At 51.6% G+C, this 12,976-nt stretch overlaps 1 protein-coding gene and 2 pseudogenes across 1 annotated transcript, besides 3 other annotated features; all 3 read left to right on the forward strand.

Moving 5' to 3' along the window:
• Window positions 1-1,083: part of a sequence feature (areas not merged during assembly with more than two copies in the genome that could not be assigned to a particular haplotype) that runs on past the window's edge.
• Window positions 1,084-1,440: a sequence feature (areas merged during assembly that could not be assigned to a particular haplotype. This can correspond to areas where the two haplotypes were merged or to regions with more than two copies in the genome that were merged during assembly.).
• Window positions 1,439-3,832, forward strand: Tc00.1047053507687.30 (annotated as a pseudogene).
• Window positions 1,441-12,976: part of a sequence feature (areas not merged during assembly with more than two copies in the genome that could not be assigned to a particular haplotype) that runs on past the window's edge.
• Window positions 5,160-7,064, forward strand: Tc00.1047053507687.60 (annotated as a pseudogene).
• Window positions 8,011-8,655, forward strand: Tc00.1047053507687.70 (mucin-associated surface protein (MASP), putative; the record flags this gene model as incomplete). The annotated part of the gene is made up of 1 exon (XM_807934.1): window positions 8,011-8,655. One exon carries the CDS (start codon window positions 8,011-8,013, stop codon window positions 8,653-8,655), a length of 645 nt encoding a protein of 214 aa, XP_813027.1.

Below are 12,976 nucleotides of genomic sequence, written 5' to 3' on the forward strand. Positions count from 1 at the left end.
ACCGTCCCACGAAAGTCTTGCACACGTACACACTCTCATGCCACTGTCGCCTCGAATTCGGGTGTAAAACCCAAATTTCAGCTGCTTTTGCATTGGCACAAGTATTTTCATTATTAACTGACGCCATTCTGTCCGGCGTGTCACTTTGGTTGGATTGTGTGGGACTGCTCGCCAACACCATCGGAAAAAACAGGCCGACTTTTTCACGTATTTAATTGCCGTCTTGCGCGGAAGTGCCTTTTACGTGTTCTGTTGGGCACTCAAAAAGCGAGGAGTCCGGAACCATGCGTGCGTGGAATTCTTCCTGTCATGTGGACTGCAGGCAACACCGAGAGGCTGTCACTTTAACTCCGCAGAGTTATCGTGTCTTCACAGGGGTGGCAGGGAAATTCCATGCAGCCTGCTACTGCTGGTGTGTCCTCAAATGTTGTCACTCCATGCGAATAATGTGCTTCAGCGAGTGAGGGGTTGATTGGGTTTGTGTGCACTCTGATTCTGTTTGCTAGTTTGTGTGGGCACGCAATACTTGAGTGGTGGGAAAATGGAGCGGGGCGATGCATGGCCGCGTCCAGCCCGTTGCTCACCGCACGATGATGTGGTGCACATTGTGGTGTTGACTCTCCGATGTGACTGCGGTCTCCTGCGCGGCAATGGTGGTGGGTGGAGGAGAGTGTTGGCCCGCGGCGGGACGATGGGATTGTGTTCTCTTTCTTTCTAATTTGAAGTTGCGCAGTTATTTTTGGTTTCAGTGATGGGGCAAACAGACAGACAACGTGAATAAAACAAAATAAATTGAAAGGGCGATAATGTGGCGGTGCTGTGGTTGGTTGCATGCCTCGTGTTGCTGCGGGGGTGGTGGGTCTTGACTGTTTTGCCGACAGGCGTTGCAGTGCGGCTGCATGGCGCACCGACCGTCCCGCCATGGGAGTGCCACGCCCAACGCCATTGGGACAGCGGGACGAAGCAGCCGCGAGTGTCCTTTGGAGCCAGCGGCAACTGCTGGCCGCAGTTGGGTGGTGTGAGTGGGATGCTTCACCACACGGGTGTTGCGATGGCACCTCGCCGTGGCATCTCCGACGATGGCTTCGACGCTGCAGCTTGCGGAGGAGTGGAGGAAACCCAGCGGCCAAAGTGGACTTTTGACAGTCGGCTGGATAAAGTACTGCTAGAGGGAAAGGAACGCACCGCCAGCATGAGGCCGAATCATTTTCTTTGGAATTATTTTGACGGCAGGGGCGTTGAGGAATTCAATGAGAACGTCTATATGAAGGACTTTTTAGGTAGCCCCAGTAAGTTCATCTAAGACAAAGTTTTATTGGGCAAAATAAAGGCATCGCCGCCGTAACAAGAGCTGAAAAAAGAGTGTGAGGAGTTTTACATACTATTGGGGGCTTCACATAAGCTTACAAAAGGATTTTTTGTCACTCTCAGAGAATGGATGGACTTTGAAAGAAAGGATACGGTCATTCCTCTTGCAAGGGCACAAATAAACACAGCCTACTCCTATGTACTGAGAGTAGAGAGGCGGGAGGCAGAAGAAAGGGAAAGGCGAGAACGACAAAAACTGGGAATTGACGTTTCCACTAGGATTAAATATGCGGTTTTTAAAGGAAGGGTTTGCGTGGACAAAATGAAGTTGAATGATTTTCTTGCGATGGAATTGGACGGCAGGGGCGCTTTGGACGCCAATCGGGATGTCTTGTTGGAGGGTTTTTTTGAGGACCACAAGAAATATATTTGCGATGCGGGAGTATTGGGCGAAATACAGGCATCGGATCGTTATGTGAGGATGGAGAGGGCTGTAAGGGATGAAATGGATATGGCAGAGGATGTACACAAGCTTTACAAAAGTGGTGTGGACAATCTACTGAAGTGGTTGGTGGCTGCTGCGGAGGTAAAGGCAAATGTTCATGACGTCGCTAAAGGGTTTTTGGATGCAGCCCTTCAGGAAGCGAGGAACCCAACGACGACGATTGCAGCGATGAAAATGGAGGGGTTTTACGATTCTGTGCACAATGCGAGGCGGAGCCATGCGGTGGAAGTACCTGACGGCGTGGAGCGAAAGAAAACGGGGACGGGAATGGAGGTGCATGAGGGGAGGCCAGAACAGTCATGGTCGTACAGGAAAGCTGACGACGCTATCGAAGAGAATGACGCTGTGCAGCAATTCGGTGCGGCATCTCCCGTGTTGATGGTGCTCGCCTCGGAGGAGGGATGGCCGTACTCGTGGCATACGATACAGGATCTTCCTAAGGACGTTTTTGTAAACTGTGAGGTGGAGCGAGTGTGGCAGATCGTCAAGGGCGATCTAACCGCGTGGTTCAGCCATCACGGTGGGACAGACTTTGAGCCCGAGCGGCGTGTGTTGATTGGGACGCCCGGGATCGGGAATTCGGTGGCTGCCGGCTCGTACCTCCTCTACCAGCTGCTGCACTGCGACGTCGAGAAACTCCAAGTGGTTGTCTACAGTTTTGGTGGAAGTACGACGTACGTGTTTGAAAAGACCGTCAAAACGGTGACAAGATACGTGGGTAGAGGAGCATCCACGGACGTTTTGTGGGATTGTGGGATTGTGTGATGAAAGGGCATATTATCTACTGTGTGACAGAGAAAGGGACACCGCCAGCGAAATATTTTGTGTCTAGCACCGGATGGGGCATGATTGTGGTGTCATCGTCAAACGTGCGCAACTATCGTAAATGGATTAGGCAATCAAACGCCGAGTGAATCATCGTGAATTGCCCCGACGGGATGGATGTGAAGGCGATGTGTGCGTGGACGAAGCGCGGTGGGATTAGAGATGATCAAGCGGAATGCTGGAAGATGGTCAAAGAACGCATGGATAACGTGGGGCCGATTCCACGTTACATCTTTGATGCGAATGAGTTCATTGCACACGGTGCTGCCATTGAGGATGCCTTGGATGGGGTCAATTCTCGGGATGGTGAAAAGCACTTCACACATGGGGGAGTGAGACTGTGGTATTCTGAGAATGCGTCTCAAAAGCTCGTGAGGGTTGTCCGAGGAAGAGGAGAAGTCGGTGCTGAGGTATTTCTGAACGCACCGATATCTTTTTTCCTCGGGCGTCGAATACCGCACTATTTTGGCAAGCGTGATGAGTGAGAAAGTTATTTTTTTTTGTTGCTAGTACTGGGGACGAGGGAAACTATTTTGTCCGAAGGTACGGGAAGGTTTGGCTTGCGCGCGTTTAAGTTTGGCGGAGTCTTTCGGTGCATTAGTAGAGGAACCCAAGAAGCTGGGGCCACCAGCACGTCGTGGAGGACGGTACGCAGTGCTGGAGTCGAATACTGAAGGGCACCCCATCGAGTTATATGTGGATTGATCGGAATGGAATACCATACAAATAATAATATAAAGTACGGGGTGCTGTACACACCGGAGACAAAGAACTTTCCGCTGGTGGACGGCTTTTTTTCTTTATGGAGTCGGATCTAATGACGCTGGTTGGGCTGCGGATGACTACGGCGGGTGAGCACCACACCACAGCCAGCACTGTGAGGCTGTTCACTGAGTGCCTGGCGGCTTATTTTAATGGTTGGGAAGAATTTGCTCAAGGATTGTCGTGGGAGATTATTTATGTGCAGCACGCAGACAGCACGGCGATAAATGGCTGGCGGAGACGTGGTGTTGTGAATCCCAAGAGTGTGGGCAATGATGAAAGCCGTGAAATAGCGGCGTTTTGGAAGGAAAAGGCGCGCCAGTACCAAGTGTCAATATCGTACAGAGACTTTGGAGGAGAAGAAGCTCACCGAACTGTGGAAGGACCACCGAAGCAGAAAAATAAATTAGGGAGGGAAAGGAGCAGCTGTGACTTCTGGTTAAAAAATTATTGTGGGAGTTATATATTTTTTGATACTTGTGTGTGTGTGTGCGCGAGGGATAATTGGAGAATTGCCCCGCTATGAGGGAATCATTGTGGCTGGCGGTTTCACGGTGTTACTGCATTGTCCATTTCCTTTTATTGTGTTTTAAGGCTCATCACTAACAGAAGCATCTTTAAGGGATGGACGACGAATAAGTTCTATTGAGGAAATGGTGCGCTCCGCGTGACCGCATGGAGTGAGGCGCCGCGTCATGGGTGGATGAGGAATCACCTCCGTGTGTGGCTCTTTGGGTGATTGCGCGCTGTGCGTTGTGTGGTGGCTGCTGGCGTTGTGTTCTTTTCTTGCGTGGATGCCGTCTCGTGGTGTGTGAACTGTGCGGCTGGGCCTGCTGCCTTCTCCTCATGTTGTCTGCTCTCTCTCTCTCGCTGTATCCGCCGTGCTCCGTCCCTCTCCCTCTTGTTGCATTTTTTTTCTTCTGTCTTGCCGATCAGCTGACTGACTTCAGCGACTCCACTACGGGTGACGACGGTGCGGCGCCGTGTTGGTCCTTGCGCTCTTGTGCTGCTGCTGCTTGTTCCGTGTGTGTGACGGCTGCTGGGAGTCCTGGAGATGCATCTGGTGATGCGGATGCGGTGGTAGTGCCGGTGGATGTGTCGTGTGCTCCGAGTTGGGCGGCCTGAGCTATCGCGTGTGTGTATGGGCGTGGAAGAAGTGCTCTGCTGCCATTGCTGAGGCTAAGCATGAGAATTACACTTTCAGTGGCTTTGATGTGCGCATGCACAGCAGGAATGGTGAGCTGGGTGCTGTGCGCCATGTGGCCAATGCGGTGCACACATGTAGCAACTGTGCTGCCAGCTGTGCAGTGAAAGAGGAAGGGGCCACCGTTGCCTTCACGATGAATGTGACGACACATAAATACGCCGGCCCTTATGAATTGTGGTGGCGTCGATTTTCCCCGATGGAACCATCCATCCGCCTGCACGGAGCAGCGATGCTGACCGGACGGGCATCCGTCAGTTGCCGCCACCCCGTGAAGGGAAGGATGACACAAAATCTGGTGGGACAACTGCGCCGCAAGTGAATGCTGAGCCGTCACGTCAAAACGAGGATTGGCGACGGTCTGCGGCGGCTGACGGACCCAACACCGTCGATCGGAGTCCCGCATCCAACACGGCGACCAACACGTCCGAGACGAGGCCTGAGTTTGCTTACGTTTAAAATATCAATGTGGCTCCGACACCATCCGAAAGAAGGCCCACGCCTGTCACCGAGCCGCAGGGGAATCCCATTGATGATGCGATGAATGGTCAATAAATGCTGAGTTCCGCAGGGAGTCGATCTATTTGTGGCGCAGACGACGCTGGTGCAGCCGAAGGATGGGATTGTTCCAGTTACGGCGAGGGACTCATTTGTTTCACCCTCTCTCGTCAGTGCTGGTGGAGTAATTTCTGCTTTCTTTGAAGGTTGCATGGATGCCGAACATCAACTTGGTCAATTAATTATGCCCTTTTCTTCTGATGTTGTTGCGGGGTGCATCGACTCTGCGTGGGATTGGTCCACTGTTGTTGGTGAGGTCAATAAAAGATACATGGAGGGCACACACTGTGGTTGGAGCAGCGGAGGGAAAGGAGAGTTTGGGTGTTGTGCTCCGCCGCACAACAATCACGAAGGGCCACAGAGTTTTTTCTCTTGCGGGAGGCTCTGATGTGTCCTACGAAGGTGGGTGTTGGAGAGAGGGCGGCTTGGAGCTGAAACTGTTTGTGGGTGATGTCACGAATCCCACGGGTGGCAAGCAGAGTGGACGGATCGAATGGGGCGACCCCAAACCACTCTCGAAACTGATCTCTTCCGCTTCTCACGAAGGTGAGTGGACGGAGTTCATTGCTTCTGTTGGCGCAGGTGTTGCGATGGAGGATGGCACGCTTGTGTTTCCTCTGATGGCGAAGAATGAAGCGGAAGACGTTTACTCCATGATCGTGTATTTGACGGACAACGGCAGTGCCTGGGCGCTCTCTGAGGACATTTCCCCTGCGAAATGCCTTAACCCCTGCGTCACCGAGTGGGAGGGATCACTTATGATTGTTGACTGCGAGAATGGCCGGAGGGTGTACGAGTCGCGTGACATGGGGACAGCGTGGACGGAGGCCATCGGGGCACTCTAAGGTGTGTGGGTCAACGCCCGATCAGGAGTCTCAGGAGGAAAGCCTGCGTGTGGATGCCCTCATCACCGTGACCATTGAGGAAAGGGAGGTCATGCTGTACACTCAGAGAGGGCACGCCTCGGGGAAGAAAAGGGCCACTGCGCTCCGCCTTTGGGTCACGGACAGCAACCGCACGCTTTCTGCTGGACCGGTTGTCGTGGGCAATGCTGCGAATTGGACGCTCGCCAGCAACCTGCTGTACTCGGATGGGAATTTGCATCTTTTACAACGGAGGGGCAACGGTGAATGCCGTGTCATCTCACTTTTCAGCCTGATGGAGGAACTGAGTGCGGTCAGGTCCGTCCTCAGTACTTTGGCGCAAAAGGACATTTTCTTCTCCAGCTTATCTATACCCACGGCGGGGCTGGTGGCAGTTTTGTCCGGTGCGTCCAGTGATGACAAGTGGAACGACGAGTACCTTTGCTTGAATGCAACGGTGACAAATGCAGTGAAGGACAACGATGGGTTACGAGTGACGGGACTTGAGTCCAGAGTACTACGGCCTGTGAACACTCGGGGTGATTATAATTTGCGTCATATATCTTTGAGCCACAACTTCACACTTGTGGTGTCGGTGACCATCGAAGTGACTCCGAGTGGGAGCACTCCTCCACTGACCGCGATTTTGGCGGACACTGAGTCCAATCATACCGTGGAACTGTCGTACAGCCACAAGAAGAAGTGGGAGACGACGTTCGAAGGCAAGACAACAACACGGAGCAGCACTTGGGAGCCGAAGGAAGAATGCCAAGTGGCACTCATGCTGCAAGGCAACAAGGCCTCTGTGGACGTTGATGGTGAGTTGCTGGGGGAGGAAGAGGTGCCGTTAACAGGCCAGAGGCCACCTGAGGTCCTGAGGTTTTGCTTTGGCGCGTGCGGTGGGCCCTAATCTCATGTGACGGTGAAGAACGTTTTTCTGTACAGCCGCCTACTGAATTTCACTGCGATGCGTGCACTCAAGGGCAGGGTCCCCGTTCCGACGAGAGAAGTGGCTCCGACACCACCCGAGAAGATTTGAGTAGTTGACGGCGTCAGAGCGCACATTGCTGAGGATATTACCGGAGAGAAATGAATGGGCACAACGCATTGCCACTGGACATGAATCCCCATTACAAATAGTCACCTCGCAGTGTCTGGAGCGGCGTGAGTCCCGACGACCGCCTCGCTCTCTCCCAACGACGTGAAATTGATACTGCGTGACTTGAGCGGCAACAATACCGTGCGTGTTTGTGTCTTGTCTTGTGTGTTGCTGCTTCTGGGATTGTGTTTGGGGGGTGGCAGTCTTCTGAGCCACAGAGTGTGGATTTGCGACTCCTCACGGAGAATACGTGCCGCTTTCCTCGCTCTTTTTTATGCCGCCGTTTTTATTAATTTTTTAATGTTTTACTGTTTGTTGATTCTTTCAATGTTTTTGCTTTTCAATGTTGCCTTTGATGCAGTTTGTCTGTTATAATCAGTACTGTTGTGTTTTTCTTTACGCAGTGTTTGGTTGATAAATACCGTGATGAGTGATTTGTTTCCCCCCTCTTGTTTGCTTTTTTTTTTTGCCCACACACGGTGCCGGCCTCATTGCTGTGCGTCCCACGGACTGCACGAAAGGAGGAGTGGAGGAACAGGCCGGATGCCGCATGAAGTTTGAGGGATGTTGTGTGGGCTCGTGGAACAGTGCGATCCTTTTATTTATTTTTGTTGCGCAGGCAATATGTATACACAGAAACACACGGTCGTTTTATTGCGCTGCATGGCAAATGAGATAAAGGTCCTGCCGAATTATTTTCATTCATTGTTTCTGGGAGTCGTGCAGATTCCAACTGCCTCATGTTTTGTGGGCAAGCTGCTGCCATCATTTCTTATTGTGCGGCGGCTGTGCGTGGTGTAGCGGCCTTGTATTTCTCTCTTTGCCCTCACTCTGCGCTGACGTGTTGTTAGTTTGTGCTGGAGGCTACACGCAAGTGACAGGAGTGATGGCGATGATGATGACTGGCCGTGTGCTGCTGGTGTGTGCCCTCTGCGTGCTGTGGTGCGGTGCCGGCGGTGGTTTTGCCAACGAGGCGGAAACTTCTGCCAATGGTGTTGCCAGTAAGACAACACCTGCTGACAAAATTATCTTGAATTGGTATGAGCTGACGCAAGAAGATTGCGCGACGGACAATACGAAGAATGGGACGGTGAATGTGCCAGCGATGAAGAGTTGCATAAACTTTGCGATGAAGGGGATTTGTGACACTTTTTATAATAAGACGCCGAGCGAAATTCATGGCCCTGAGGTTAAGGATATGTGTACGTATTACGCTGCCATTCCAGATGAGCCCGTCGAACCCCCAACACCGCAAGGGCCACCATCAGATTTAGCTGTCAGCAATACCACCAGTAATGAGGGGACGCCGAAGAACGCACCGGAATTCGATGTTGCAGAGAGAAGAGAAGGAAAAGAAGATGAAAAGGAGCACGGCAATACGAAGGAAAAAGCAGTCGAAACCGCAGCTGTGAAAAGTAGCACAAAAACCACCGACAGCGACGGTAGCACCGCGGTCTCCCACACCACCTCCCCTCTTTTGCTTCTTCTTGTTGTTGCGTGTGCGGCTGCGGCTGCGGTGGTGGCCACGTGAGAGGGAGTGTGAGAGAGCCGTGCACCGCCCGCACACACACTCTTCCTTCTCTCTCTCTGTGTGTGTCCCCTTGCATGGACTCTCGCCCTCACCTCACCCCACGAGGCACACACAATAATGTGCCCATTGTATATATGCATGCACACCCATGCAGGCCCGTTGGTGCTCTCTTTTGCACGACACGCACCGCTGCCGTCCTGCCTGGCTGCATGGACGGAGCACCGTAACTGTTTCTGTTTTGTTTTTATTGCATTGAGTGGGCGACCTCTCTCTCTCTCCCTCTGTGTGTGTGTTTTGCTTTACGGGAGTAATGAGAGTGTGTGTGCGCTGGTCGTCCCACGCTTCGGCTTTTTGTTTTGTTTTCCTTTTTGATTTTGTGGTTGAGTGCACCCATTCCGCGGCTGCGTGTGTGTGTGTGTGTGTGCGATGATATGAGTAATTTGCGTGTGTGCTATCTGCCTCTCTCTGCCGTTGCTTTCTTCAGACTCTCTTGTGGCGCACAGCTGCTCCGCAAGTATAGGCGCTGCCAAACACACAAGCACATGCACACACACATGCCGTGTTTAAAACGCTGAGAATGCACGCACGCACAGGATTGTGGCTGCGGAGGCCCTCGCGAGGGGGGAAAAAGCCTGCATTTTGTTTTTTTTTGACATGTTGCTCGGTGTGTGCTGACGCGTGACGAATAACAACACGCCCCAATAAGCAGAAAAGAAGTAAAACAAAATGGCGCTGAGCGGCACACCGGTAAGCCAAAAATACGCAATCACCAATAAAAAAGCCGGCGATCACCCAGCAGGCACATCAAGCCTCCTAAAAACCAACCTGGAACAGACAAAAAAAAAAGAGACAATCGTAGAAAACAAAGATCCCCGCCCCCAAACAGGAAAAACATTAAATAAAACGCGATTCTTTTTTTTGTCCTTACTGCCGGGGTTGGCCGCTGCAAGAAATAAAAAATGGTAGGGCGGTGGCCCCGGACGTTGGATACAGGACGACGTGTCGAATTATCCAAGTTGCAGCGGCTGCCCCGGACGTTGGATACAGGACGACGTGTCGAATTATCCAAGCTGCAGCGGTGGCCTCGGGCGTTAGATATATGACGACTTACAGTAGTAACCACGCTGCGGCTGCGCATCCTAAACACGTCTTTTTCGTTTTCCAGGGGACAACGCAAATGTGCTCGATTGTTCGAAGATCGACATTAATACTTTACGTGAAAAGGAGTCGCGCGACCGCATTTTTTTAGCTCAGTCGCAAACACGCTCACAATGTCATCCGGGGACGCGGGTTCGATTCCCGCAGAAGCCTAAGTTTTTTCCATTTTTTTTTTTTTTGAATTCTTGTTTCATATTGCTTTTTAAACTTCTGGCTTGCAGGACGGTGTGCGAGTTCTGCAATCGCACTGATTCCATCTGTTTCGTGGTTTGTGCGGCTGCGGCTGCGGTGGTGGCCGCGTGAGAGTGAGTGTGAGAGAGCCATGCACCGCCCGCATACACACACTTCCTTCTCTCTCTGTGTGTGTGTCCCCTTGCATGGACTCTCGTCGTCGCCTCACCCCACGAAGCACACACAATAATGTGCCCATTGTATATATGCATGCACACCCATGCAGGCCCGTTGGTGCTCTCTTTTGCACGACACGCACCGCTGCCGTCCTGCCTGGCTGCATGGGCGGAGCACCGTAACTGTTTCTGTTTTGTTTTCATTGCATTGAGTGGGCGACCTCTCTCTCTCTCCCTGTGTGTTTGTTTTGCTTTACGGGAGCAATGAGAGTGTGTGTGCGCTGGTAGTCCCACGCTTCGGCTTTTTGTTTTGTTTTTCTTTTTGATTTTGTGGTTGAGTGCACCCATTCCGCGGCTGCGTGTGTGTGTGTGTGATGATATGAGTAATTTGCGTGTGTGCTTATCTGCCTCTCTCTGCCGTTGCTTTCTTCAGACTCTCTTGTGGCGCACAGCTGCTCTGCAAGTATAGGCGCTGACAAACACACACACACATGCACACACATGCCGTGCTTAAAACGCTGAGAATGCACGCACGCACAGGATTGTGGCTGCCGAGGCCCTCGCGAGGGGGAAAAAACCTGCATTTTTTTTTTTTGACATGTTGCTCGGTGTGTGCTGACGCGTGACGAATAACAACACGCCCCAATAAGCAGAAAAGAAGTAAAACAAAATGGCGCTGAGCGGCACACCGGTAAGCCAAAAATACGCAATCACCAATAAAAAAGCCGGCGATCACCCAGCAGGCACATCAAGCGTCCTCAAAACCAACCTGGAACAGACAAAAAAAAAGAGACAATCATAGAAAACAAAGATCCCCGCCCCCAAACAGGAAAAACATTAAAGAAAACGCGATTCTTTTTTTTGTCCTTACTGCCGGGGTTGGCCGCCGCAAGAAATAAAAAATGGTAGGGCGGTGGCCCCGGACGCTAGATACAGCACGACGTGTCGAATTATCCAAGTTGCAGCGGCTGCCCCGGACGTTAGATACAGCATGACGTGTCGAATTATCCAAGCTGCAGCGGTGGCCTCGGGCGTTAGATATATGACGACTTACAGTAGTAACCACGCTGCGGCTGCGCATCCTAAACACGTCTTTTTCGTTTTCCAGGGGACAACGCAAATGTGCTCGATTGTTCGAAGATCGACATTAATACTTTACGTGAAAAGGAGTCGCGCGACCGCATTTTTTTAGCTCAGTGGCAAACACGCTCACAATGTCATCCGGGGACGCGGGTTCGATTCCCGCAGAAGCCTAAGTTTTTTCCATTTTTTTTTTTTTGAATTCTTGTTTCATATTGCTTTTTAAACTTCTGGTTTGCAGGACGGTGTGCGAGTTCTGCAATCGCACTGATTCCATCTGTTTCGTGGTTTGTGCGGCTGCGGCTGCGGTGGTGGCCGCGTGAGAGTGAGTGTGAGAGAGCCATGCACCGCCCGCATACACACACTTCCTTCTCTCTCTGTGTGTGTGTCCCTTTGCATGGACTCTCGTCGTCGCCTCACCCCACGAAGCACACACAATAATGTGCCCATTGTATATATGCATGCACACCCATGCAGGCCCGTTGGTGCTCTCTTTTGCACGACACGCACCGCTGCCGTCCTGCCTGGCTGCATGGGCGGAGCACCGTAACTGTTTCTGTTTTGTTTTCATTGCATTGAGTGGGCGACCTCTCTCTCTCTCCCTGTGTGTGTGTTTTGCTTTACGGGAGCAATGAGAGTGTGTGTGCGCTGGTAGTCCCACGCTTCGGCTTTTTGTTTTGTTTTTCTTTTTGATTTTGTGGTTGAGTGCACCCATTCCGCGGCTGCGTGTGTGTGTGTGTGATGATATGAGTAATTTGCGTGTGTGCTTATCTGCCTCTCTCTGCCGTTGCTTTCTTCAGACTCTCTTGTGGCGCACAGCTGCTCTGCAAGTATAGGCGCTGACAAACACACACACACATGCACACACATGCCGTGCTTAAAACGCTGAGAATGCACGCACGCACAGGATTGTGGCTGCCGAGGCCCTCGCGAGGGGGAAAAAACCTGCATTTTTTTTTTTTGACATGTTGCTCGGTGTGTGCTGACGCGTGACGAATAACAACACGCCCCAATAAGCAGAAAAGAAGTAAAACAAAATGGCGCTGAGCGGCACACCGGTAAGCCAAAAATACGCAATCACCAATAAAAAAGCCGGCGATCACCCAGCAGGCACATCAAGCGTCCTCAAAACCAACCTGGAACAGACAAAAAAAAAGAGGCAATCATAGAAAACAAAGATCCCCGCCCCCAAACAGGAAAAACATTAAAGAAAACGCGATTCTTTTTTTTGTCCTTACTGCCGGGGTTGGCCGCCGCAAGAAATAAAAAATGGTAGGGCGGTGGCCCCGGACGCTAGATACAGGACGACGTGTCGAATTATCCAAGTTGCAGCGGCTGCCCCGGACGTTAGATACGGGACGACGTGTCGAATTATCCAAGTGCAGCGGTGGCCTCGGGCGTTAGATATATGACGACTTACAGTAGTAACCACGCTGCGGCTGCGCATCCTAAACACGTCTTTTTCGTTTTCCAGGGGACAACGCAAATGTGCTCGATTGTTCGAAGATCGACATTAATACTTTACGTGAAAAGGAGTCGCGCGACCGCATTTTTTTAGCTCAGTCGCAAACACGCTCACAATGTCATCCGGGGACGCGGGTTCGATTCCCGCAGAAGCCTAAGTTTTTTCCATTTTTTTTTTTTTTGAATTCTTGTTTCATATTGCTTTTTAAACTTCTGGCTTGCAGGACGGTGTGCGAGTTCTGCAATCGCACTGATTCCATCTGTTTCGTGGT

Source organism: Trypanosoma cruzi, assembly GCF_000209065.1.
Source record: "Trypanosoma cruzi strain CL Brener chromosome Unknown tcruzi_1047053507687, whole genome shotgun sequence".
Classification (NCBI taxonomy): Eukaryota; Euglenozoa; class Kinetoplastea; order Trypanosomatida; family Trypanosomatidae; genus Trypanosoma; species Trypanosoma cruzi.